At 36.4% G+C, this 27,474-nt stretch overlaps 1 protein-coding gene across 9 annotated transcripts in view; it reads left to right on the forward strand.

Annotated features, from left to right (window-relative positions):
- Positions 1-27,474, forward strand: part of PCSK5 (proprotein convertase subtilisin/kexin type 5) — a 464,549-nt gene that overhangs the window by 221,415 nt on the left and 215,660 nt on the right. For all 9 annotated transcript variants that reach the window (XM_077966251.1, XM_028835254.2, XM_077966252.1 and 6 more), the window contains one exon: positions 21,780-21,883. In XM_077966251.1, coding sequence (XP_077822377.1) covers positions 21,780-21,883 — 104 coding nt within the window. The remainder of the gene's footprint in view (positions 1-21,779; positions 21,884-27,474) is intronic.

The raw sequence follows: 27,474 nt of genomic DNA on the forward strand, positions 1-27,474 counted from the left end.
GGCACTAAGTTAGGGCATAATTCAAATATGTATAAAATATTATATATCACTTGCTTTCAGGGGATTATATATTCTCATTAGGGAAGCAAATGTACACTAACAGATATATGCAAATTATTTAAGGAAGTCAATGAAATCATTCTGGGGGAAAGCTTGTAGAGGGTGCAGGACTTGAATGAAAATAGAGATGCCCAGCTTTGATGATTCAAATTGGAACATTGGTTCCATAGAAATTTGTATCCTCCGTGACACCTAAGTATAGTGTTTTGAACAAGGTCCATTCTCAACAAATATTAAATTAATTCATCTAGTCCAGCGTTATTTTTTGTACAATGGAACTGACTCCTAGAGAAGTTAAAGAATTGCTCATTAATTACTTTTACCTTCCAAATACTTTAGCTGATATTCATTAGTGACTTCTTTCTCCCATACTGCCTCAACTCGTCTCTCATCCTGTTGATTTATCATTCATTAGAAGTGGACTTCACCTGGCTAAAATAAAGACATGATGCTATTCCCCCTCTCACCTTCCAAGAGAAGCCCCTCTACCTTTTATCTTTGGAGGAATGGATCATTCGAGACATGGAAAGGTCAAAGTGTGAAAAGTTAAAGAAGTGTTGAGCCAAAGGATGATTCATACCATATGCTGTTGATTTCACAAATCCATCCTGAAAATTTTCTCAGGAAATTAAACTGACCATCTGCATTTCTTGTAAACCTAAAAAGTCCGTCTATATAAATCTTACGTAGTTCAGATGAATCAACCACTCTGTTTCTGTTTCACCTTTCATCATAATCTGTCTTACCTATGTGTTTCCAGTGTTGGAAAATTGTTGGAAAATGACCAGAATATTTGGGATACAGTGATTGTGAGAAGTTAATATGTGGGACAGTCGAGAAGGGGTTCTGGAGTTTTGAACCAGCCAGCTCTGAGTTAAAGTACTCACTGGGGTGAGGGGTGCGTCAGATTTCTAGAACTGAGCACTGTTAACGGAGGCTACAGAAGAAGGATAGACATACACATTTCTTAATATTGAGGTTAGCATCTTAGTACTGATATCCCGTAAACTAGTCTTATCATCTTTGTATTTTTTAAATTAAAAACACATTTTAGTATAAAATGTCTCATTAAAAATTTTCCCGAGGGCCACATGCAGCTCTGTGAGATGCTGCAGTGGGCGGGGAGCACAAGTGTATTTGCTTATTGAGGTAAAATTGCAGAGGGCATACCAAGCTTTTCCTTTTACGACAGTTTTATTTATTTTAATGAGAACTTAGGAAGTGCTTGCACAGAGAGAACTACAAGCATATGTGCCCTGATTCCACACAAATACAAGGGTAAAGAAGCAGGTATTCCACACGCCCTTCCTTTCACACACTCTTAAGAGTGTTTGTGTATTGGAGCGTTGGATGTTGGGCTTAAAATTTTGCTGAGATGTCTGGTATGAATGCTTGGGGTATACAGCGTGAAGGGGTGAAGAGAACTAGAAAACCAGGGAGGGGAGCTGAAAAAGGTTTATAAGGTAAAAACAGTGCACATTTCGACTTGAGGCCTAGCGGACAGAGAAGGGATGTACTGTCCTGAACTCTTCCCTATAGTGAAATAATTGTAACCAGACCCACAGAGCAGTTACCACGGGCCTTCTGCCAGGACTGTGCATGAAAATAGCTTTGTTATGTCTACATACACACAGACAATACACTCTGTCCTCTAGTCCTTCTCAAGTTCAAATTATGTAGAAGCCAATTTTTCCTGGACTCAACTTTGTACCTTAACTAATGGTTTCAAAAACTACAGCTTCCAGAGGTGTCCATTATGACTGGAAAAGCACTAATGGTTTTAAAAACTACAGCTTCCAGAGGTGTCCATTATGACTGGAAAAGCACTAATGGTTTCAAAACCTACAGCTTCCAGAGGTGTCCATTATGACTGGAAAAGCCCTGGTCAACGGCTCATTCACCTTGGATTATCTTGAAATGTAGCCAGTGTGTTCCAACTCCTTCCCTAGATGAGAAAACTAAGAAACATGTTGGATAGTTGAATTGCTCAGAGACTGAACTGAAGACAGAAAAGTTCTTAGGAGACTGTTACCTGCCTCTTTTTCCTTAGCTATATTTTGAAAAACGTATTAGTTACTGAAAACATTTTATTCTTATTACTGTAATAATAAAGATTGCTTTTCCCAAAGAATAGTTGTCAGTCCTGTTGCAATTGCCAGACCTTTTCCTTGTATAGCTGATGAAGTATCATTTTCAAGTGTCAAATGTTGGAAGTGTCTCATGTTATAAATATCCAGTTTGTGCTGGAGCAAGGCAAGTAAACCATTTGGGAAACCAGTGTAGTAGTGCAGGAGGGATTAGGCTAGTCTGGTCAAGGTGATGGGAATGGGGACAGAGAGAAGTGGGTAGATTTGATGTATATTTTGTAGGTATAACCAACAGGTAATGAATTACATATGTGCCTTTGGGAAAAGGAAAAAAAAAATCAAGATCTAGTTTCTTTGCTAAACTCAGGTAAATTGTGGTACCATCTATGGAAATAGATACCCTTTATTCTTCCCATGGGATTCTGGGGATTAGAAGCTGCATAAAAATCCAGTAGTACAAGAAAGTCTCTGGGCCTACAGATTTTGCAACAAGACCCATAGCAAATTTCTCTGGCAATTATTGACTGTCCTCTGGTACATCAGCCTCCCCATCAGTTAATTAATCCGCGAAAGGTGCCTACCCAGAGATCATGATTGCTGTCAATGACTGAGACGGTTCCCATTTTTAAAAAGTAAAAGAAAACAGAGAATATTATTTACATTATGAATTGCTCATCTGCTTCTGTGTCTTTTAATTTAAACAGAGTGTTAGCAAATTAACCTTTACACAGTTGCCCGATAAGATTGCTTAGAAACTCCACTGATGTATTAGTGAGTTTACAAGAAATATGTGAAATTTAGTATTAAATTTAGTCTCTTGAGGGTTTGTGGATTTTACTCATTGCCAGGACATTTTTGTTCTTGATAGTGCCTATGGTAACACCCCAAATACCATCAAATATAATTTTTCTTGCTAAGAAAAAGAGAAGATGACTTTTTTTTTAGGGTCTATTAGTTTCACATCATAGCCTGCTACTTAATCACTTTAGTCAAAACATATTAAAAGATTCATTGCATAATAACTCATTGGATGGCTTCATCAAATATTGCTGTTTTTGTATTTAAAAATTCTCAGATTATATTCCTCTACTCTATATTGAAACACAATTCAAACTTAATCTGTTTATATGCTAAGTTTTCTTCGATTGAGTTTTGAATTGATCTAGCCTATGGCTACATTGTCTTGCCCTGTAATTTTTTACTTCCAGGACAGTTTTGTCATATAAAAGTTAAAATTGTTTGGTGTCATTTGCTCGGAAGAGCCTAATTGTTCCTAGTGGCACTGGAATCTAGTTTTTGTATTAACTGATTCCAGCATTCTTTTTTTTCCTCTGTTTAAAAATTTATAATCATAATGCATTTTGCCATCACTAGGAGAGAAAAGTAAATAAGGAAAATAAAAAGGACAGATTGAAAGCATGTCAGTTTACTAACATGTAAGATTTTATTCATCCTGACATCAACAAATTGATTATGGCATCTGATGTGTTGAAAGCTCCAACCGACACATTCATAGTGAAATGAACTGTAATACCTGCAATAGAACATGCAACACAAAAAGAAAGACATTTTGTGTTTATAAGATTGCATTATTTCTTACCATCTTAGATTAAGTTTTCATTTCTCTATTCATAATTCTGAACTTTATTGAGTAACCACCTCATGTGTGAGTAAGATGAAGTAAAAGTTTATGTTGTTTGCATATCACAGAAAAAGCAGTAAGTCTGTGACGCCTGGTAGTATCATCCCTACCAGTAAAGATTATAGTACATCAGACAGTGATATCCTGTTTGTGACCCAAAAGATTCTTCTTGCCATTGGCCCCCCTTGAGTGTGGAGATGTTGCATAGTGCAAAAAGATAAAATGAAGAGAGAAAACGGTGGAAAAAACAGCAGTCAACCTTCATTGAATGCTTGCTTTATGCCAAATACTGAGCTGAGTGTTACACTGGTAATCTCATTTTATCCTCAAAGCAGTGCTCTAAGGTAGGCATTATCACCACATTTCCTATGTGGAAAATGAGGGGTAAGAATTCACACAGGTGATAGGTGTGGTAGGTGGATTCAAGGTAATGTGACACCAGAACCCACCATTCTACCACATCACCTTTCTGTGTTAAGTACTGTAACGGGACATGGTTAATTACAAATGGACACTATAAACTGCAAAGTGAATGAATGAGTAAATGGAGAGAAGGAACTTTCCCTACAGCTATTCAAAAGTAGGGATAGGTATCTATTCCAGTATCTGTAGTTAGTGAGATATTGTTTAAACTCTAAATCTTGATTGATTCATTCAGGAAATATTTATTGAGTCATGCTTGTTATCATAATTTCTTTATTTTGAAACAAACTTTTTCTTCATATTTCTAAACCTGTAATACATCTTACAAGTCATTGTTGCAATGTTTAGCTAGTTCGGTATGTGCCTGGCACTGTGCTAAGAACTAGAATACATCTATGAACAAAACATGCATGGTCCTTGCCAGAGCTGCCAGGAACAGTCAAGTAAGTTGAGCACAAATGTGTGTGAGGCCTTGAACTTGGCTCCAACAGAGCCTACATTTCAGTCTAGGGAGGTAGAGATTAAAGATAATTATATCTGGCGTGAAGGAAAAAATAGAACAAAACATTATATTGTGCTAGCGGGATTGATGGTAGGGTGAAGAGTAGGAAAGGATGAATAACAGCAAATAAGGAAAAGAAGTGGCAAGGTCATCAAGGAGATGACAGCATTTTTGCTGCAACTGGAGTCATAAAAGTGATTCAACTTACAGTTGGTTTTTGTGAGTTTTTAACTGAGTTATTGCTTTCTGGCAACGTTAAACACATCTTACCTTTTTCATCTAATAGAGCTTGCAGTCACAACCAAGCCTTAATAGAAGGCCAAATGATAAAGAGGAATACCTGAATGATCCATAATTTTTATATTCCTATAACAAATTTAGAAACCTGCCTGTATATGATTGAAAACAGGTTGAAAACTGGCATGACTTCACAGATGAAAATTGTTCATCTAGTCAGCAAGAATGCAGTTATGTAGTCTTCAGTGAGCACTCGAATTTATTTGAAAATCTTGGTACACAACCAGGGAATGTTGGTGCGAAGGAAGAGAATTCTAGTGAGATTTAAAATAGGGAGGTGAGGGTCTCTCAAGGGCTCTCAGCAGAGTCTGCTTGTTATTTAGCTATTGGTTTTACAAACAACTTGAAAGAATGTTGTAGCGAGCTTCCTGGAGAGAGTGTGATACAGGAGTGATCGTATTAGTCATGCTGAATTTTTGTTCGTTGCTCTGAATTTAGGTGCCATTGGAATTGACATTTGATAGCCTCATTTTCCATAGCAGATGTATTCAATTTTATAATTTTCAGTGTGCTAAAACTCTCAAGCATTTGGGATCCCATACCTGGAATATAAAGCAATTGTTGTCAGTTTGTCTGAAGAATCATAACATTGGAAGACTGCCCAGAAACCATCTGGTCTGTAGAGATGCTATTCAGTGAGAGTGTTCAGGGGTCACCAGGCAAAGGTGAATAACAATGGCAATGTAGGTTAGTTTTAAAACAAAGGTATATTTTTTAATTTCAAAAAAGGAATTTTTCAAGTGACTCATTCTGATTATATATACTGTTTTCGCATAACATTTTCCTACTTGTAGGAAATGATGCTATCCTTACTTAGCAATGAAAGTGATGAATCTCACGTTGATTCCCAAGTTGAAAAACAATGTTCCAGTCTTTGAAATACAAAAGATTGAGAGCCTTTTTCATCAAAGTGGTGCTTGCAAGCATTCTACTAATTTCATTTGCCACTAATACCTTAGAAGCAAATAAATATTTATTTAATACTGACAGATTCCAGGAAGAGCAATCCCATGATGATTATAATATATTATTAGCAATAGAACCATTTTTAAAATTTAGGTATTTATTTATATAATGTATTATTTATAATATAATCTTCAAATTAATATAAGTATTATCAAAATACATTTTATATAATATATATATAAATCATGTAGAATGTAAATCAAATATCTCCCTACACAGCCAACTTTAAGCATGTTTTAAGCTTTTAGTGTAACTCCTAATGCTATGATGCTAGTTCCAAATATTCTTAATATATGCATCATGTTTACTATAAAAATACTGCATACTTTGTCTTCAGTCTGCATTTTGCCTTCCTTTCAGATTGTGTTGTTCATTTTGTTGTTCCCCTCCCATTTGTTTTTTTAAACCAACCTTTTTTTAACCAAATAATGTTCTTCTAACCTGCAGTCAAGCAAGATTAGATTAAAGAAGGTTTCAGGTTTTTGTAGGTGCTGTCTCCATTCAGTTCTTGGAAATTAGATGCTGAGACATTTTTGAATTGTAAGGACTGGTATTCAAATTGAATTTGAAAAGTGTATTTCAAAGTCACTCGAAAAGATAATAATGCTTCGAATCCTCTACTAATCACCTAATACTCTTTCATGTTCGTATTTGTCTTACCTGCATATACCCAACATATTACCTTTTGGCCATAGTTATAGCAAGTAATTTTTTAATTTTTCATTTGCTTTTAGGTATTGTTTATATTGTTTTGAAATAGGGAATTTTTAAATTTATTTTAAAAGTATTATTTAGTCAAATACATGTGTTCTTTATGAAATCTTCAATTAGATAGGCATACCCAATCTTTTTGTACCTCCTAGAGAATTTTACATATGCTGATGAAGCTATGTATGTTTCACCCTAAATGAGTCCAGACTTACATGTGGCAAGGAATTTCCTGTACCTTCAGGGAATTCATGGACCCCAGATTTAAAAGTCTCAGGCTAGGAAGTTCTTTCCTATTTCAAAATTTATTAATAAGTGACATTTTCATGTAGTGTTTTCTTTATTTTTTGAGTTTTTAATTTTTAATATTTTTGTAAGTACATAGTATGTGTATATAGGGGGTACATGAGGTGCTTTGATACAGGCATGAAATGTGTAGTGATCACATCATGGAGAATGGGATATCCGTGACACAAGCATTTATCCTTTAAGTTACAAACAATCCAATCACTCTTTTAGTTATTTTTAAATGTACAATTAAGTTATTATTGACTATAGTCACCCTGTTGTGCCATCATTTAGTAGGTCTTATTCATTTTTTCTAACTATTATTTTTGACCACCTGTAACCATTCCTACCTCCCCCCAGCACTCCCCATCACCACCCTTCACAGCCTCCGTAACCATTCTTCTACTTTCTATATCCATAAGTTCACTGGTTTTAATTTTTAGATACCACAAATCAGTGATGATATGTGATGCTGCTTTCTTGTTTTATTTGTCATCATTAAAGTTTAACCAACTAGAGTTTATTTTGTTGTCCAGTATGAGGATCTAAATTGAGTTTTTATAGGGATCCTATTTGCCCAATGTCATTTGTTAAGTAATCTATCTCCTCCAAAAGCAGTTTGTTTTGTCTTCTTTTAAGTTGTTGCATGTATGAAGACTTCCTTTACTATTTTCTGTTCTATCATTCTACCAAGTCTTTAAACATTACAGAATCACTTCATATCTTAAACATTTTCTTAAACATACTTATTCGTTCATTTTCCCAGATAAAATTTAGAACTAGTCTTTTGTGTTCCAAAAACAATCCCAGTGGCAATTTATAACAATTGTGTAAATCTTGGCTTCTTTACAAGTATTCCCAATCAAGAAAATCATTATACATTGTTTAGATCTTCTTTTTATTGGCATATTAATGTATCAGACTTGTCCTTAGTTTCATAGGTTTTCAGACGTATTTTTTGGAATAGCAAATATTTGTTTGTTTTGCTATTGGTATTATTTCTTTAACTGATTATTACTTATCTGTAACAGAGCCATTATTTTTGTATGCTTTTCTTATCCCTAGGTCCTTTAACTCACATTATATTAGAGCTCACATTATATCTTGTTTGTTTTTTTCAGAATATATTCATAGCATCTGATGATAGTAATACTTGTCTGTGTTTTAAGAATTTTTCATATTTGTTCTTATTGGATAGTGGTACAGATTAGTCATTATAAGTTGAGATTTTGGAGTCAAGCTAACTTCAGTTCCAATCCTGCCTCTACTATTATTTCCTGGATAGACTTGAGCAAGTGGAAGTCGTATTTCTTAACCTTGTTTAGTTGCAGTTTTTTCATCTGCAATTTGGGTCAATAACTCAGAATCACAGGATTGTTGCTAGCAAAAAATGAACTTAGGTATATGGAAAGTACTAAAAATAAGGAAGCTGATATCATCACAATATTACTTCGATTACATTAACCCTTCAAAAAATAGTAAATATTATGAAATAGTAAGCATTCACATTTAGATCCTGATTTTCTATTGATTCCTTTTTTTTTTTCCACCTTCTGTTTCACTTTTTGTCAATGTTTGTGTTTCTTTTAGATGTTCTTCATAATGCCTATGCAGCATTTTTGGTTTTATATTATCATTAGGAATGAGATTTGGGTGTTTCCGTATCCGTTGAGATGAATATATAGTTTCTCATACTAGATTTGTTGATATAATTTATTAGAATAATACATTGTTAATATTCCCTGCTTATATTTATGAATCAGATTTAGTTATTTAATATGCTATTGGTTTAATTTTAGCATATTTTATGTCTTTGAGTTTATTTTTCTGAGATTTTCTTTTACTACATAATGTATGTGTATATATGTGTGTTCTATGCTATTATTACGGCAGCTAGCTAACATTAGTTGTGTACCTACAGCAGATAAATAGCATTTTCTAAAGTATATTTTTGGTATATTTCATGTAATTCTTATCTGTAAGGTAACACGGGTAGTAAACGGAGAGTCAAGCTTTTAACTCACGTTTTTTTAAACCCATGTTGGTTTGACCTTGAAACTGGCCTCTGTCTCTGCAAGTTTTTGGTATCAGATGATGTTAAATTCACAAAATAAATTATGGAATTTTGCAATTTGTATTTTCTCTCCAGAGACCCTTGGGATCAGAGTTCTTGCATGTTTGAAGGAAACCATCTGGCCTCAAAGCCATTTTTAGAAGTAACCCCAGTATTTTCTAATACTATAAACATCTCTTGTATTGGTTTTTATGACTGCCTTAATATTTAGAATTTATTAGTGTTTTCTTCTTAATTTTCTCGATTAGTTCTTTTGTTACTGTTTTTCAAAGGTCCAGTTTTGAGATTTCTTTATCAGTAATTTTTTTTCCATTTTTCTTTCTTTCTTTTTACACTTTCTTTCCTGTTTTCCTCTTCATTCTTTTATGAATCTTACTGGCTGAATCATTGTTAATTTATTTTTCCTTTTATATTAATAAAACTTTTTAAAGATGTGAATTTATCTCTGAACACACTTTTGAGAGACTGTCATTTTCTAATGATATTTTCACATCCTGTTTGATAGAATGACAATTGAGCAAAGTACTGTTAAGTGTTAAACAAACTTTGTCACTATTGAGATTTGACCCTTTTTTCACTACATTGTGGTCAGATAATAGGGTTAGATGATAACAACACCAGTGTTTTGTGAGGTATTGTTTTCGCTTAGGGCAATTGGTGAAATTTCCTTTTGGCCCAATGTAACTTCAACTTTTCATTACAAGCTCTTAAGTTGATCTGTGAAGTCTTAAAAAAAATGACTCTTGGCCGGGTGCGGTGGCTCACGCCTGTAATCCCAGCACTTTGGGAGGCCGAGGCAGGCGGATCACGGGGTCAGGAGATCAAGACCATCCTGGCTAACAGTGAAACCCTGTCTCTACTAAAAATATAAAACAACTAGCCGGGCGTGGTGACGAGCGCCTGTAGTCCCAGATCTTTGGGAGATTGAGGCAGGAGAATGGCGTGAGCCCAGGAGGTGGAGCTTGCAGTGAGCCAAGATCGTGCCAGTGCACTCCAGCCTGGGCGACAGAGCTAGACTCCGTCTCAAAAAAAAGAAAGACTCTTTATAGGACATATATTTCAATATTATTAAATTTTAACTATAATGTAAACAAATCCTGTATGTTTTTTCTCCTGACATAAATGGATTAAATTTATCTGAACATTACTGTGCTTCTATCAGTTACTTATTTTTTCTTTTTTTTTTTTCTTTTTATTGAAACAAAGTTTCCCTCTTGTTGCCTAGGCTGGAGTGTAGTGGTGCGATCTCAGCTTACTACAACCTCCAACCTTCACCTCCCAGGTTTAAGCTTTTCTCCTGCCTTGGCCTCCCGAGTCGCTGGGATTACAGGTGCCCGCCACTATGCCTGGCTATTTTTATTATTATTATTTTTTTTAGTAGAGATAGGGTTTCATCATGTTGGCCAGGCTGTTTTCAAACTCCTGACCTCAAGTGACCTGCCCACTACGATGGCCTCTCAAAGTGCTGGGATTACAGGCATGAGCCACTGCGCCCCGCCTACTTCTTTTTTCTTAAAGTCTTTGATTCATCCATTTTCATGTGCAAATGTCATGCTGTTACATCTTTATTTTACTTTGTCTTTCAAGTAAATTCAACTTTTTGTCCTTTTAAGTGTTTTTTATCTAAAATGTTATGTTGTTTGCAATGAATTCTCCCATTCGTGAATCTTTGTATATGTTTTGTGCAGGGGAAAAAATCTATGTCTATTGTTTAATTTTTAGTTTTCATATTTTATACACAGTTGTAAATAAAGCCGTATTTTGAAATCAATGTGTTTTGTAATAGAACAGGTATCACCTTTGACTCCTTGCTATATAAACATGGCTTACATTTACCGCCCTCATCTACTTATTTCCCTATCTTTAATACCATAATTTGGATTTCTGCCACAGACCATTTTTGTTAATTTATTTCTTAGGATTTTTTATTCCCAGAAGAATTCTTTTAAAACAATTATTAAGTCTCAATTCTGTTCATTTTATTTTGGAGTCATCATTAGGCCTTTTCTAATAACAACTATATATTCTACAGTTTTAAATTTTGAGTTATTCATAAATCGAAATAAATCCTTAAATTATTTACTTATTTTATTTTGATCTTCAGAGTCTGTATTTGTCGACGGGCAACTTAGTCAGTTTTCTCAATCCTGCGAATATGTCTTCTGTATTCACTCATGAAGGACGACAAAGCTAGTGTAAAATTCTTGGGTTTATTTCTTTTAAATCATTTTAACTGTTCTATTATTATCTTCTAAAATTAGCTTTGCAGAGAAAATCTTAAACTAGAAGTCCTGTTTTGCTTAGTTTTAGGATTTTTTTTTTCATTTGTATTGTAATGAAAACATATATATTTTAGGACTAGTCTAGGGGATGCAACTCTTTTCATTAATATGTCCTGGAAAACATTAAGTATTTTTAGCCCACCTTGAACATTTTTAATCAAATGTGACTTTGATTAGTGGCGAAGATCACCACAGAGCTTCAGAGCCTGCGTCCTGAAGTATATGAGAAACCTTCCTTCAAATTCCTGTTCTGCTTCTTACTAGTTACATGGCTTTGAGAAAGAAAGTTAGCCTTTCTAGGCCTTAGTTTCCTTATCTGTAAAAGGGGACTAATAATGCTGTTTATCTCATGGGGTTGTGTGTTCATTAAGTGAAGTTATATACCTAAAGCACCCAGTAGAGCATCTGATAAATAGGAAAGACTCAGTAATTGTTAGTCCTGAGAGCAAGGTAAAGCTAATATTCTGAAGCCAGATTTGTTTCCTGTCCTCCAAATCCATCATCTTGTCTTCCTTGTCATCTCTTTCCTTAAAAATATGCAAGAAGTGGCCGGGTGCAGTGGCTCATGCCTGTAATCCCGGCACTTTGGAAGACCGAGGCAGGCGGATCACGAGGTCAGGAGATCGCAATCATCCCAGCCAACATAGTGAAACCCCGTCTCTACTAAAATACAAAAAATTAGCCAGGCATGGTGGCGTGGGCCTGTAGACCCAGCTACTTGGGAGGCTGAGGCAGGGGAATCGCTTGAACCGGGGAGGTGGAGGTTGCAGTGAGCCGAGATTCGTGCCACTGCACTCCATCCTGGTGGCAGAGCAAGACTCCATCTCAAAAAAAAAAAAAAAAAAAAAAAAGGCAAGAAGTCCTCAGATTTGTATTCCACATCATTACCTCAGCTTTCCATGATATCAATTCCACCTATCCATGTCAATTTACTCTTTCCTATGCATCCTTTGCTTTTGCTAATACCACTTCATACTCCTCATAATCTTCCTTATTCTCACTCAGTTTGCTTTATTACTTGGTTGATTCCTTTTCCCTGCACTGTGTTTTCCATCAGCTCCATATTATTGTTATTCTTCAAGTCTGGACTCATCTCTTTTTTCTCACCACTTCGTTTTCCTTTCCCTGTACTCTTCTCTTACATTTCTTTTCCCTTCTTTTCCTTTTCTTTGTTTCCATTCTTTCCTTTTAAAAAAAAATTATTCATTCTCAATTAAAAAAAAAAAAAAAAACTGCTACAGAAAGGCTGTGGCTCTGTCCTTGCTCTGCTTAGCCTCCAAGCACAGACCTACTCAAATCTGCCATTGAAGGATGGGATGAGGAGCAAATCTCCTTGTCCAATTCTGAGATTCTAGCAGAGATCCCTCTGAAGTGAGAGGATCATTTCCTACCCCTTCTGACAAAACTAGAGGCTGAACGGCCAGTCCCTACAAGCACCATTAACCTGACTCTTTCCGTCATGCCCCCCTCTAGTCCGAGACAGTGCAGCTGGCGAGGGTCAGAGCTGAGGCTCTGAAATCAGACTGCCTGGGCCAGTCTCAACTGTGGCTAATTGTATGACTTTGAGGAAGATCATTAAACTTCCTCTGCTTTGATGTTTTTATTTTGTAAGTGAAAGTAATAACAGTATTTGTCTCACAGGACTGTCACAAAGAATAGATGAAATAATGGATGTAGAATTCTTTTGATAGTGTGTGTGCCTAGCTCACAGTAAGCCTTCAATACATGCCATCTACTACGCCATACTATGGGAGATACATCTTTTAGGAAATGTCTTCAGTAGTAAGAAAGAGGGTTGAAAAAGAAAAAGTCCACGAGTTAGCAGTCAAGATGTTGACTCAAGGCTACCAAGCTCAAACTACCAAGGCCAAGGAAGCTGAAGGCTACCAAGGCCAAGGTCTATGTGGGGTTTTTTGTTATTCTTTTCTGAATGGTTGCTGCAGCTCCAATCATCATATCCACATTCCAAATAAAAGGAGAAAGGAAAAAATGATGCAGGACCAGCAATCCTTATAGCAGGAAAGCAAAGCTTTCTCAGAAATGCCCAGTAGACTTTTGCTTTATTAGTCAGAACTCTGTCTCCTGGGTACCCTTCACTATCAGGGATTCTGGAAAGATACCATTTTGGCATCCCAAGATATATAACAGAGGGAGACAATGAAAAAGAAAGTTAAAAATTATTTTCCTCATAGTCACATTAGCTCATAAGGTTTTTTGAAATACTTCCAAAATTTCTGAAATAGATTTCTGTTAGTCTTTGTTGATCTTTTCCTGTGCGTGTGTGTATGTGTGTGTGTGTGTGTGGTGTGTATTTTTTAAAATATTTTTTGTTCATATCAATGATGTCTAATAATTAGAAAGACTGCTAGGAATTGATACACTAAACTGGGAGTTTCTAAGATAGGCATAATAATTCAGCAATTAAAAAATGAAATAGGCCGGGTGCAGTGGCTCACACCTATAATCCCAGCACTTTGGGAGGCTGAGGCAGGCGGATCACCTGACATCGGGAGTTTGAGACCAGCTTGACCAATGTGGAGAAACCCTGTCTCTACTAAAAATACAAAATTAGCCAGGCATGGTGGCACATGCCTGTAATCCCAGCTACTCAGGAGGCTGAGGCAGGAGAATTGCTTAAAACCAGAAGGCAGAGGTTGCGGTGAGCTGAGATCATGCCATTGTACTCCAGTCTAGGCAACAAGAGCAAAACTCCATCTCAAAACAAACAAAAAAAGAAATCATGTGTTTTATAGCAATATGGATGGACTAGAGACTGTTATCTTAAGTGAAACAAGTCAGACACAGAGAGACAAAATACTGCATGTTCTCACTTAAAAGTGAGAGCTAAATAATGTATGCATATGGATGTTGAGTGTGGGATGATGGACAATGGAGAACGAGAAGTGGGAGGCGGTGGGAGGGGGTTAGATGATGAGAGATTACCTAAGGGATACAGCATATGTTGTTTGGGTGATCGATTCCCTAAAAGCCTTGATTTCATGACTATGCAATATATGCATGTAACAAAATTACACTTGTACCCCGTAAGTTTATACAAATTTTTTTAAATAGGCATAATAACATTTACTTCAAATTCTAGAGGCCAAAATTCTTATTTTCATTAAAGTTGACAGTGAAAGCTGATCATTGAAAAGCCTCATTTTAAAATATACTTCAATAAACATCAAGAGAAGCATCATTTTAGTTCTTTTACTTAACAGGAAAAAATGGGAGAAAAAAGCTATAAAGTAATTTAGAATCATAATAATAATGGCAATGCAACCAATGATTTCTGTTGCCTCTCCAAGGGTTTAACTACTGGCTTTTGAGGTGAAAACTCTGCAAATCTCTGAACTATGTAGAACAGTATCAAAAGCACTTCAGTCTGGCAATTTGGCTAGGCAAATAAGTATACTTGTCCTCATTCTAACATTTGATATTCTAAAACACTCTCATATCAAACCAAAGAACATCTCACAATCCTCCACAATTACATCAATGGCTAACTATTAAGAGGGAAGATTTCCCACACATAGAGTGGATTTATTAACAGTCCTAGTGGATCCAAAAAGTTCATTCACCAGCCAATTAAATTGCCACCTACACTATTAGGCTTGTGAAAACCAGATCTTTTTGACAGATCTTAGTAGCATTGTTGTTTCACTAAGCAGAAATATACTAAGGTGTTAAAAATGCTGTTTTGTTCATCTGTTAGTGAAAGTAAAAAACATATTACTAAAGTTTAGGAACATTGCAGAAAACTTAGCCTAATTATATACAGATTCATCAAATGCTGGTGTAAATTCAGCGAAAGTAGTCCTTCTGAGTTATAATGGTACAGTAGGTTCTTAATCTCAGTAAATCATCATGGCGCTTGTCTTTGGTAGCCTATCATATGCCAAGCTCTTTATTTCCATTACCTCAAATTCTTGCAACTATCTTGTGGAATCAGCGCTGTTTTCTCCACACTGCGGCTGAGGAAACAAGAGACCTCGAGAGGTTCAGTAAATTGTCCGGTGTTACAGAACTATCAGGTAGGAGGTCATGATTCACCCCTAGGTCTTCCTGACTCTGATGTGTAATTTCCACCATTCTCATATGATTAGAGGCTGTAGAACGCAAAACAACATTTTTTTATTATTTTGAATGAGAAATAGAAATGAGGGGGGTAACCATGTCTTCCTGCAGGACTTAGTCTGTGAGCCTAGAACTGCATAATTTATTCATGCTAAGTCCTGGGACAGCCCACAGAATGAGCAGAAAAGGGAAAGTGAGCAAGAGTTTCTCACAGGTTGAAGAGGATACGTTTAGGAACACTGACACTGTCACGTGTTGCCTACTCTGAACAGTTTTCAAGCTTGGGGTAAAAATGAAGGGCAGAACTAGATTCTGGGTTATGAGTTTGAATAAAAAGAGGCCTTAAGGATTATATTCAGGGCACAATTGTTGGAGGGAGTTAAGTCTAAAGGGAGACCTGGTGGAAAGCTTCATATTTGCGATTTGATTTCAATGCTTGTGATCTCAAATGACTGACCCTTCCTCAAGTTCTATTTTCTAAGAGCTTATGTAGCAAAGTATTTCAAGGAAATGATTATTGAGCTTGCAAACAACATATTATATTTTCATAGGGCCTGCATAAAAACGTAATTTTTGTCTTTTAGATGCAATAAGTATTTCCAGTGATAAGCCAGGATTTCTAAGGAAAAGAAGATACTTCAGCTTCAATGACAAAATTTTTCTTTATAAATTAGGGGCTATCTTTTCTTAAGTGTGTTTAGAATCCAAATTTACCTTTGGTTTAGAGTAAATCCAGGGGATTCGAATATTTTCACAATAAAACTTCACGTGGTCCTGAACCAATTTTTTATTTTCTTTCATTTTTTCCACTTTGGTTCAGGTGTGGAGGAATCATAAGTGGGTATTTGGATAATACTAATACAACTCACATTTCTAAGTCTTGAGGCATTATTAGCTGTATTTTCCAATACTACAAACCAATTTTAGGCCTGAGACTTTTGAATTATTGTAGAATACAAAACAAAACAAAGCAAAACAAATGCACCCCCAGTGGTGGATAATCCTGCTCGCAATACGACTGACAATCTGATGATCCTTTCGGGCTCTTCATTACCTAACAAAAGAAGATTGTTTTTCTTTGTAGGAAGGTCGGTATTTTATTCTTGAATTACCACTTTCATACACTAGCTGCAATCAGAGTAATGTTTTCACCGATCTCAGCAGGCTTTAAATACATTCTGCCTCATCTTTGTGTCTCCAGCTCACAATGAATCTGTTCCTATAACTGCCGATTTTTTTTAGCATCGGTACAGTGACATTAATTTTCTGACTGTTTCTATATCTATTTTACATATACAAAAGTGGTTTTATTTTGCATTGAAGGAGACTAGTTTCATCTTGGATTGGTTTTGAACATTTAGGAAGTTGGATATTTGTGATGCAATTTTCCCATTGATCTGGGCCTCATCATTTCATTAGACAGAATCACTTGTATTTTAGGATTGCTCTTTTAGGAAACAGGTTCATTATCTGGACTAGCTGTTGCTCCTCTTATTGATAAATTCTCTTTCTGTAATAAGATGTGTATCTGTTGTCTTTTTTATCAGCTGCCCCTAAATGACAATGAGGATATATTTGGGTGGTGGGTTGAGCAGGAGGTTGGTTATCTTTTTCTCCTTAATAAGTGCAGGTGAGTCAGTCACCCAAGATTTCAAATTGGTCCTTGTTTTTAAAGACCACCAGGTACAGATTTTTTTTTTTTTTTTGAAACGGAGTCTCACTCTGTCACCCAGGCTGGAGTGCAGTGGCCGGATCTCAGCTCACTGCAAGCTCCGCCTCCCGGGTTTACGCCATTCTCCTGCCTCAGCCTCCTGAGTAGCTGGGACCACAGGCGCCCGCCACCTCGCCCGGCTAGTTTTTTGTATTTTTAGTAGAGAGGGGGTTTCATCGTGTTAGCCAGGATGGTCTTGATCTCCTGACCTCGTGATCCGCCCATCTTGGCTTAGCACTCACACATGAATTTCCCAGAATTATCTGGGAAAACCTTTTGGTGAAGCATTTTTTTTTTCAATTGAAGTGCTGGCAGTTGCACTTAGCCCAACAAGAAACACTACACAAAATGTCTCTCTTGGGAGATGTCCTGCTTCTTCTAAACCTTGTGTTGGGCCTGTGAAATACTCGGAACTGCTCAGAGTAGAAATGTAATGCAAACACTGTGTAGTGATAGTGTCAATTATGCTGTTTTTGCAGCTGAAAACTAGAAGTGTTTAAGGTGAGGTTCAGCTGAGGTTCATTGAACAGAGAAGGGTCACATAGCCTGGCTGTGAACCACATCCAAGTGTGGCCATGGCAGGCAAGATGACAAGTTCATAACAATAATGGTATGCAATAATATACTGATGTTATGACACACAGCATAAATGTAAACTATTATAAAAATCATGTGATTTTCCTGGTGTGTTATTTTTCTGTTTACCTTTGAAAGAATGGGTAAAAGTTAGGCCTTTGGAACCTGCAGAACAAATTAAGACTCAGGAATCTTCTGAATGTTATGGTAAACAAAAATCAACAGAGTCGAGAAAGAGTGTGTGCACAAAGTGTGTGTAACCATGAGGACGCAACGTGCCATACTTGGCTTTTTGATCCAGTTGTCAAAGAACTTCCTGACAAATAGATGTGTGTGTGTATCCATTAGGAAATAGTGTTATATGGTGATTGATAGCATAAGTTATATAGCCAAGTCCAGCTGGCTTGAATTCTAGTTCTACTTACTACCTGTGTATTTGAGTTACTGTGTGTAACTCATAGCCTCAATTTTGTTGTCTGTGAAACAGGAATAAGAATGTTACCCACATCATATGATTTTCAATATCATGCAACAATGATGTACATAAAACATACAGTGCCTAGCCATGGCCAAGTGCTCACTAAATGTTGGTTATTACTATGAGTTCAGCAAAGGATGCAAAACTAGAAATGATTACATATATAGAACTCCCCAGAAAGTCATGTTCATTTCATTGGTTTGAAAGGTCATAGATGGCTACCCATATCTTGTAGGTGTTTATAAATGTTACTCTCTTCATGTATATTTTTGTTTAAGGGCATTTGTTAATAATTCCAGGAAGAAATTTGAGGGGTGTGTAGCATAACTACATGTGATTTATTATAGGGCGGTGGTCACGAGACTCAGGATTGGGAGATGTTCTTTTCTCCAGGTGGGTTAGACTTTTGATCTCTCAACAGTTGCTTGCTTCAAATCTCTTGTTGCACAAGTCTGTCTATTCTTGGAGATCAGAGAGGTCTCGGTTTTCAGAGGCCATTGGAGTTTGGGTCCAAGATACTTGGCAGAGAGGAATAGGTATTAGCGAGTCCTAAATTATGGTTGTGGACTGTGGAGTTCCCTGCAGAGAGCACTCAGCCTTCTCTCTCTGCATTTACTTTATAAATGGTTTACGAGATCTCTCATAGTTTGACTTAGTCTTTACTTATGCATCATCGCTGTGAGTCTAAATACAAATGAAAAGTAAGATGTGAATCAGACGTATCCATAAACAAGAGTCGTCTCTGGATTCTAGCAATAAATAAACCATAATGTCCAGTAAAATTAACCTATGGCTGTTTCTTGAGCTAATTATCTTCCCACAGATAGAAACACTACTGATTCCAGGTCCACTGGTTTTTCAATTTGTCTTCCTTCCTTTATTTTGGTGAAATTCAGGAAATTTTCAAATTAGATCATTTCTGAAGTTGTGCATTACCAAATATCAGAGTAAAACCATCCAAATACCTTCTCTTTCCATGTGTAGTTCCAATTTCCTGAAGCTAATTTCTTCCTTCTAATTACAAGCACTCCAAGAACTAGGTTTTGCTACTCAGCATGAGAACAAGTAACTCTTATTTCTTCAGTCTGAGTTTGAATGCAGGAGACTTCCTGAATCTGCCAGAATACAGGTGCTTAAGGTATAAGATCAATATAAATGTTCCCTGTTCTATTACGAAAATTAAATGTTTAGTGCTAAGGTTAACTAGGGAAAACGTAGATCTCCCAATGATCAGAATTTCTTGCTTGATATATCTGAAAGAATCTTGCCCTGGTGACAGGTAACATGAGACATTGACTTCTTTTCTTATTTTCTCCTCCCTAAAGGAGAGTTAAGTTTAAGGAGTTAAAACGTGGAAGTTCTAACTAGGTGTCAAATGTTGTTTTAAAATTACTAGGTTGATGTAGGTATTTTCATCAAATCCAAGTGTACTCTTTGGTGTCTCACTGTTTACTCATGACAAAATGAAAATATATATGTTCATTTGGGAGGATTCTGCTTTACCATAAATAAGTGGCTAGAATGCCTTTCTGGACCAAGCTTTCTTGTCATTTTTACCCTTCACCCTAATAACTAGGACATACCATCTTAGCAGAGCTAGAACATCGTATGTTGAGACTGGCATTCAAAATTATCCCTTGACTTACTTTCTGATTTCCCTGACAGTAGTGCATTGAGTCTACTGAAGGATCATGTGAATGAATTTAGTGTTACTCAGCAAAGGGTCAAATCATGCAATTTGTTTTAGAAGCAAAACGTCCTGCCCCCTGGATTCCACCAAACAGCCTCCCTCCCTTTCTTGAAAGTTTCTTGCTTTATCAGGTTCTAAAATTGGTTCCTAACAAGTGCTGTAACCTAAGAAAACAAGAATAATTCTGTTTTCATCGTTCTCATAGTTTTAAAGTTTATGTAGTTGGGATTTAATTTCCACAATAAAAGTTCTTTTGTTAATATCACTTTACCAAGTAGTCTAGATCCAGTCTTACCCACTTGGGAAACTTTAAAAAATGGCAGGACTCAGTCTCCTTTTATTTTTAATCTGAGACCATAACAGAAAAAGTGTCAGAACTCAATAGTACTTTTCTTTCCCCATTTCTTTCATATTCAAGCCACCAAATAAGAGCTGTGGCTGCAAATTTTAGCAAAATGCTTTGCTATCTACCACTTCTTAATGGCTTATTATGCACCAGGCACAAGGTTAAGTACTTGGCATTATTTTAACTGATTCAATCAGTATAACGATATAAAGCAGATACTAGCATCCATGTTCTAAGTGGGGATACTAAGACTTTGAGAGGTTACTTTCACATAGATAGAAAATGAAGGAGTCAGAATCTGATCACTAGACCCCTTCTTACTAGAAGGCCACCGTGACCACCCTAAAGAGCATAGATGTGGTGAGTATGATGGGGGAAAAAATGTACTATAAAGTGAAGAAACATACAGCCCCTATCATGAAAAATTAGGCACAATTAAGATACTAAGTTCTCCCTCTGCCTGAAAGACCCCAATATCCATACACCTATAAAAGAGAGTGCAGAAAGACTACCTCAAGGCCCATCACACCTCAAGGCAGGTAGTGAGTAATTTTCTCCTCTTCCCTTAATCTTCTCTCCCATCCTTTGCAAATATTTCTGCTGAAGTGAAGGTGGCTGGTGAGAAATAAATAAAATGGCTGCACACACTGCTTGAAAATTGTCATATTTCTTAGTTAAGGAAAAGATCAGCACACCTCAGAATTCAAGACTGAATCAAATAAGTATCCTGATTAGAATTGCATGCATGCCCTGAGTCAAATGCCTTCGAGTATATACATAGTCAATGAAAGGGAATAAAAGTCTGTGTGTATGTGCTTGGATTTGTTTTCTGTGTGATTACGATTAGCATTGCAGTTCTCCAATGAAAGTATCTCCTGCTCAGTAGTCTCTTTTGTGCTCTTCAGTGCTAGTAGCCATAAGAAGTAGGTATCTAATAACACAGTATAACAACTACCCATTGCAAATTAAGAATGCCCTTATAACTGTCTGTGCCTTGGAGCCCAGCTTTGGGTTCTGTACCATATTCTCTTCCTTAAAAATGCTGACAATTGGGATGCTGTTTTGTTGAGATTTTTCCATATCCCACCTATGTATGCATAGAAGGTTCAACATTGCTGAGTTCTTTTGGTTAATTGCAACTCAGTTACCGAACTATTCAATGATTAAAGAAGAAATGTTCTGGAGGCCTTCTGTTTTGATTCTAGCTTACTGTAATCTTCTGATGATGATGCCAGCTTTTATACAAAGGACGACAGCACCATAGTGGGCAGCCATTTTGTTGAGGAAACTGGAAACGCTCACCCTTTTAAAAACCTAAGCTACCCTGACTACAGTCTTATTATTTCTTCAGTTTAAGGTTACATTTTCTGCCTCCCACAGACTAATGTCACTTCTCCATGTTGAGAACAAGAGCGACATTTGGCATTTGGTTATCCCAAACCCAAATCTCTGACCCTTTGTTTTTAGTACTTTGCCATTTTGATTTTGCTTTTTTAATTTGCTTGTGACTCTCTGCTTCCCCCATCTTTTTTTTTTTTTTGGTACAATGATTCTTACCTTGTCTTTCCCCAGTCCGTTTCTGACCTGGAGAGACGTACAGCATGTTATTGTCAGGACTTCCCGTGCGGGACATTTGAACGCTAATGACTGGAAAACCAATGCTGCTGGTTTTAAGGGTGAGAACTTCTTTCATATTCTGTCACAGGCAAAATATTTTTATTTTTCCCCCATTTTAAACGGAGAGCAGGAAATAGAACCCCTCAAACAAAACTTTAAATTTTGTGCTGACACACAAAGAGCTTGATCTTTTAGTAAATAAAAGGCAGGTTGACTTTTTTAAGTTAAAACTACACAGATAAGTGAGATTTCTTTGGTTTCCCACATCATAGGTCAATTTTTTTAAAAGATCAACCAACTCCCATGTATAGTCGACCTATGGGACCCCTGATTAGTTTACTATTTGCTGTCATTGAGTAAGTGATATTTATAATAATGTATTTTAAAATTCCTCACCTTCTATAGGACTACTTCCACTTCAATAGTAACTGATATATATTGTTCACTTTAGTGTAGCACTGTTAGTTGCTAAGGCCATGCATTCTACAAATTTTGCTTTTGTTTGTTTTAAATTTTCCACAAAGAAAAACAGGTAATAATTCTAAGAAATGTTACTTTATATAAACTAAAAATTCTGATGAAGCTTTATAATGTCCAGTCCTTATGCAATTGTGCACAGTATGTAACAAGTACTGAAGATTTTCCCATGGCTAATACGGATCACAGTTCCCAAAGTCTTATTAACAGTAGCTATTCTGTTTATTGTCATAGGTAATATATGTTATAATAAAAATAAAATGGCCATATAAAACATATATCCTAAAGTTTAGTACATTTACTCAAGTTGTAAGTGACCTAAGTTATAATAAAGTTTTAATTCAGTAATCTAACTTATAACAAAGATTAATTTGTTTATATCTACAGACTTAAAACGTATTCCCAAATAATCTTAGTATCATCATATATCTGTATGGATGAAATACAGTGTTCCATAGCACAGGGCACATCTACTTAAAAATTGAGGTTCTGATGGTCAGACCATTGGTAACATGGTCCTGAGCAAGTCATTTAATTTTTAAGGGCCCTAATAATTTAAGCATTTTGGATGCTAAGTAATATTATCTACATATCATATCTTACATATGATCTTAATATATCCTTATATATGACCAATATATGCAAATATTTCTACCAGAATGTATATTTTTAAAATTACTTGTAAATAATTTATTATAGACTCATGCTGAAACAAAACCTATAAATATCCTGGATTACCAGTGCCACATTAAGAATTCTTTGATTAATATCTTCACAGAAGGCTTCACTCTATTTTTAGGAAAAGAATATGTCCCTGCTTTGGAGTATTATCAAATACCTTTCCATGCATGTAAACTATATAATGCAGCAGTTTTCAATGAACTTTTAATCTAGAATTGTAAATACCTGTTGGCATTGCATTCTCTGAAGCCCAAATCAGGAGATTTGATCCCAAAATTGTAATTGTATGGGCAACATCAAAATTATTAGAAATTTCCGTTGTTCCAGAAAATCCAGGATGTAATTTGCCATATGTATGTTTCATTTTGATTAGCTTCCACATGCTCCCAACTCCTACAATATAAATCCATGAGGCTGCAGGGGAGAGAAGGAGCTGACACATAACCTTGGCTGATTGAAAGCTGGAATGAACTTCTTAGTAGAGGGATCACAGACTAAGGACATTAACCTCCATGAAGTTGAGGAAACTTTAACCCAAATAAATGTCTTAGTTTTACTTATTATTCTTTGGCAATTTAAAAAGAGCAAATAGTTCTAACAAAAATGCAGCTCTTTTGAAAACCTCTGTTGGTTTAGGAGAGGGGGAAACAGAGGATTTAGACTAAATCACCAGACCCAAACCTGAATTTGAAGAGGGTTGTGCACTGCTTCTGGCAAGGAGGAAATGGTATTTTACTATTGCACGTGGCAATATTTAGTATAATATTTCACTCTTCTCTTAGATGGCTGCCAAGAGTAACAATTAAAGTTCACTTTTTCACAGATGAATTATTCTGAATGGGCTGGACTCCCAGTGGGATTGTTTTGTAATTTTGTTGATGGCAAGTCCCATATTTCATCTAAACAGGATCATAATAAGATGACTTTAAAAAAAGGAGTTATTTTCTTCTCTACTCTAAACATTACCATCCCCTCCCTGGAGTCCCACAAATAAATGTGATTAAGGCAGAGGCTAGCAGGAGAAGCAACATGCTTTGGGGAAGTGGAGAATGCGGGGTACTAGGACTGCAGAAAGATGCTATGACTTTTTATGAAATAACATCTGAAAGAACAAAAAAGAGCTAAGGCTTAGAAAAGGTTCCTACACCAAGAGCTCAACAAGGGCTTGTATTTAAATTAGGTCGGCCGGCTTTCGCAGGTCTTGCTTAGCAGGAATCCATAGTCACCTATTTCTCCTTAGACTGGGAAAACGGAAATTGCCTGCCTACAGAAATGTGTGGTCCTGGGTGCCCTTCTTTATCCCACCCAGCTCTGTCCTAACACTGAGTGAAATATATGCATGAAATGAATCTGAAAACTCCTGTTCTTCCTTGGGCTTGCTTTTGTGTCCCAGTGTTGAGTAATTTATTAATAACTTGTTGGAAGAGTAGTTTAAAAAAAAAAATAGAACAATTTCACAAATTGCTCAATTGCCAGTAATAGGGACATCAATGTCCCCCATCAGAATTTCTTTCTCATCAGGTAAGGCAGAAGCCACTTAGGGTAGCAAACAACTCAGTTTTGGAGTTCAGACATCACTAGACTTCATAGTCTTTATTATCACTGATAACTTCAGTAAAGCCAACACCCCAAAGAACAGTCTCTACCAAAACCCTACCAAATCCATTTTATCCAACCTCCTTACATTTCTTCAGACATACCCCATGTCCTACATCCTAGGCAGACAGCAGCACTAGATGATGTTTGAGCTAGACTTGTGTGTGGCCCTCCTGAAGGCAGACTTGATCCATTCTTACCCACATGTGTTATGGACTGGAACAGGGAAGGTTTCTCATTCTGAAGCAGCTGCTGGCTTGGACAGATTCTCATTCAGGCTAGGAAGTTGGCCTTGAACAACTAAAGAATGTGGCTTTCTGATGACTCATCTCTGTTTCTCGGAGAGTGGGATTACCCTGGAGGTGCTCACTGATGAGCTAGGGACAGAGAACTTTCTTCTCCTTTTTCTGTGCCCTCCTTATAAAAGCACTCTGTAAATGACCCTATCATGAGATGACCTCACAGGGAAGCCACATGTAAACATTCTTATGCTAATGGCACCTTAATTTTCAACAATTTTAATCAAACTAAGATTATTCTGCCCTGCTGCTTCTTAAATAATAATAACAATCTCTTATAGTATAATTAAAATATCTTTTCCAATAGATTAGTTTTTCAGAATAAACATAATCCGATGAATACATACCTATGGAAACTGACTAAACGTTGTTTTGCTTTGTTCATCTTGTGAATAATCCTAGCTAAGTTTCAGACAACAGCTTTTGACTTTAAACCTCCTCCAGAGATAGTTTTTTTAAATTAAATGGAATAAAGATCATGTACCTATCAGAGAATCTACTTTAGATTGCCCATGAGAATAGGGAATTATTTGCCTTAGACCAGATGAACAGATGTGATATTCTGCCACCAGAGAACTGAAATCCAAATTCCAGTATTTTGCTTCTGACCAATATTTGCAACGCCAGGAGGTGACTTTGGCATTAAGCTGTTTGGGGTTTTGTTAATATTATTTCTTTCCTCGCTTGATCCCTTCCCTTTCTGCTTATGAAAAGTCTTTTCTGTTTTGTTTTGTTTTCTATTCTTTTTAATTTTCCCTCGTGTTCCCTAAAGCATACGAATTAGCCATAAAAGTGAAGGCTGTTGCCATTCCAGCTGGTTTTTCTTCCTGGAATTTAATGGATATTGTCTCTTCATTTATCTATTTCCCAGTATTTCCTGAGCACCTTCAGCATGCCCACCCAACACATGTTGAAGTGAGCACAGAAAGTGGGAGGGGAAGAAACGTCAGGGACACCATGGCATGGACTAATCTGACCTGCCCTGGTGTAACTTACATACAGAAACAGAAATTTACACTCCATCTCTTTTTTTCTTTAGTCAAGCCCAAGCAATCTGTCAGGTCATGTTAGTTAAGTGATGATGATCCTTCTCTCATCTAAAATTCAGGTTAATGTCGGCAGCAGAAGGCATCTGCTATAGAGAATATCTTTGTCTGCTGTGTATTTTGACCAGCTCCATTTGGGCATATAGTTTATGCAGATCCACAGAGCCATGCGGAAGACTTCAATGCAGGCATTTTTCATAACCTGTGGCTTATCATCATTTCAGGAAGAAGTTAGCTCTGTCTTGTGATCTCCTCCCTTTTACTGCTGTAATCTGAGGAAACTGTAAATCCACTGATCTCTCCCACCAGTGCCTGGGCTGTGCGGGCTGATTCTTGCCTCGAGTCCTTATCTTTGGTTTGGGTGTGCAGTTATAATTATAATTGAATGCATGCAACATCAGCGATCTAGTTTTCTTTTTTTCAAAGTGTTTATATTGGATTATATGACTGTATACAGTTAAACTCTCTTAAATCTAGGAACAGGAATAGACGTCAGATAATAAATTAGGACCTTCTGTCATCTTTACTAGGCGAAAGAATGAAAAAAATGTCATTGAAAATCAAAAAATGACAACTAAGTGAGAGAGGTTACCACGCCTTCCATTTCACTGCCCTCCCAGACTATGTAAGTCTCTTTTTTTCTACCAGCATGTTGCTGAAACCTCCCCCATCCCCACTGACTCTTTCTTTGACCACAACTAAACTACTAGATTTTTTTTTTTTTAATTTCTAACTGATTACCCACCGTGGGGAAAACAATTGACAGTCTAACATGACTTCTTAGCCTCCGAGGCCTTAACTTTTAATAACCTGTATTACTTTTAATTGCCATCATTTTATTTCCACTGGTAGGGTTGATAATTTTAAGATGTCCAATATATTTTTAATACCTACCTGTCTTGTTTTCAGTTTGTAACACTTATTAAAAAGAATTGAAAGTGCTGAAACCATTAAGCATGCTGTGTGTTCAATCAAAACAAAAGGTTTTAAAATGTGTTTTTGAGTGTTTTTGAGTTGTGTTTTGAGTGTAAAGTGATTTCTGATGTGTTACCATTTGAAAGGGTAAAGTTTCCTTGTACTTTATTATTTCACTGTACAAATAATATTCCATCTTCACCACCTGCTGTGCTCATACACTGTTGGTAGCTATGATTAAAGCTACATAATGCACTTTAATTGGTAATCTGTACATTGTGGTTTTGAAGAAAGGTTGAAGGGAAATGGTACTCATCTGGTCAGTGTCTGAGGTGGTATTATCAGAAAAATCAGTCGCTTGACTCCAGTCTTGATCCCACTTGCAGAAATAAGGCCCTTCCTACTTGAAAAGACAGAGGGGGGTAAATACATTTGATTCCACCTAATAAAATGTACTCCCTGGAAATGCCGCCTCATATATTTTTTTAAGATAATGTGTTTTCTACCACTGTGCTCTGTGAACTCTTACCCATTTCATATTTATTGACTGAAACCCTTTCATTTTTGTATTTATTGACCATTGTATAGATGAGTTTATCTTCTAGCTCATTTACAAAACAAAAAAAAGTGTGAATC

The sequence above is a fragment of the Macaca mulatta genome, chromosome 15 (genome assembly GCF_049350105.2).
Source record: "Macaca mulatta isolate MMU2019108-1 chromosome 15, T2T-MMU8v2.0, whole genome shotgun sequence".
Taxonomy (NCBI): domain Eukaryota; kingdom Metazoa; phylum Chordata; class Mammalia; order Primates; family Cercopithecidae; genus Macaca; species Macaca mulatta.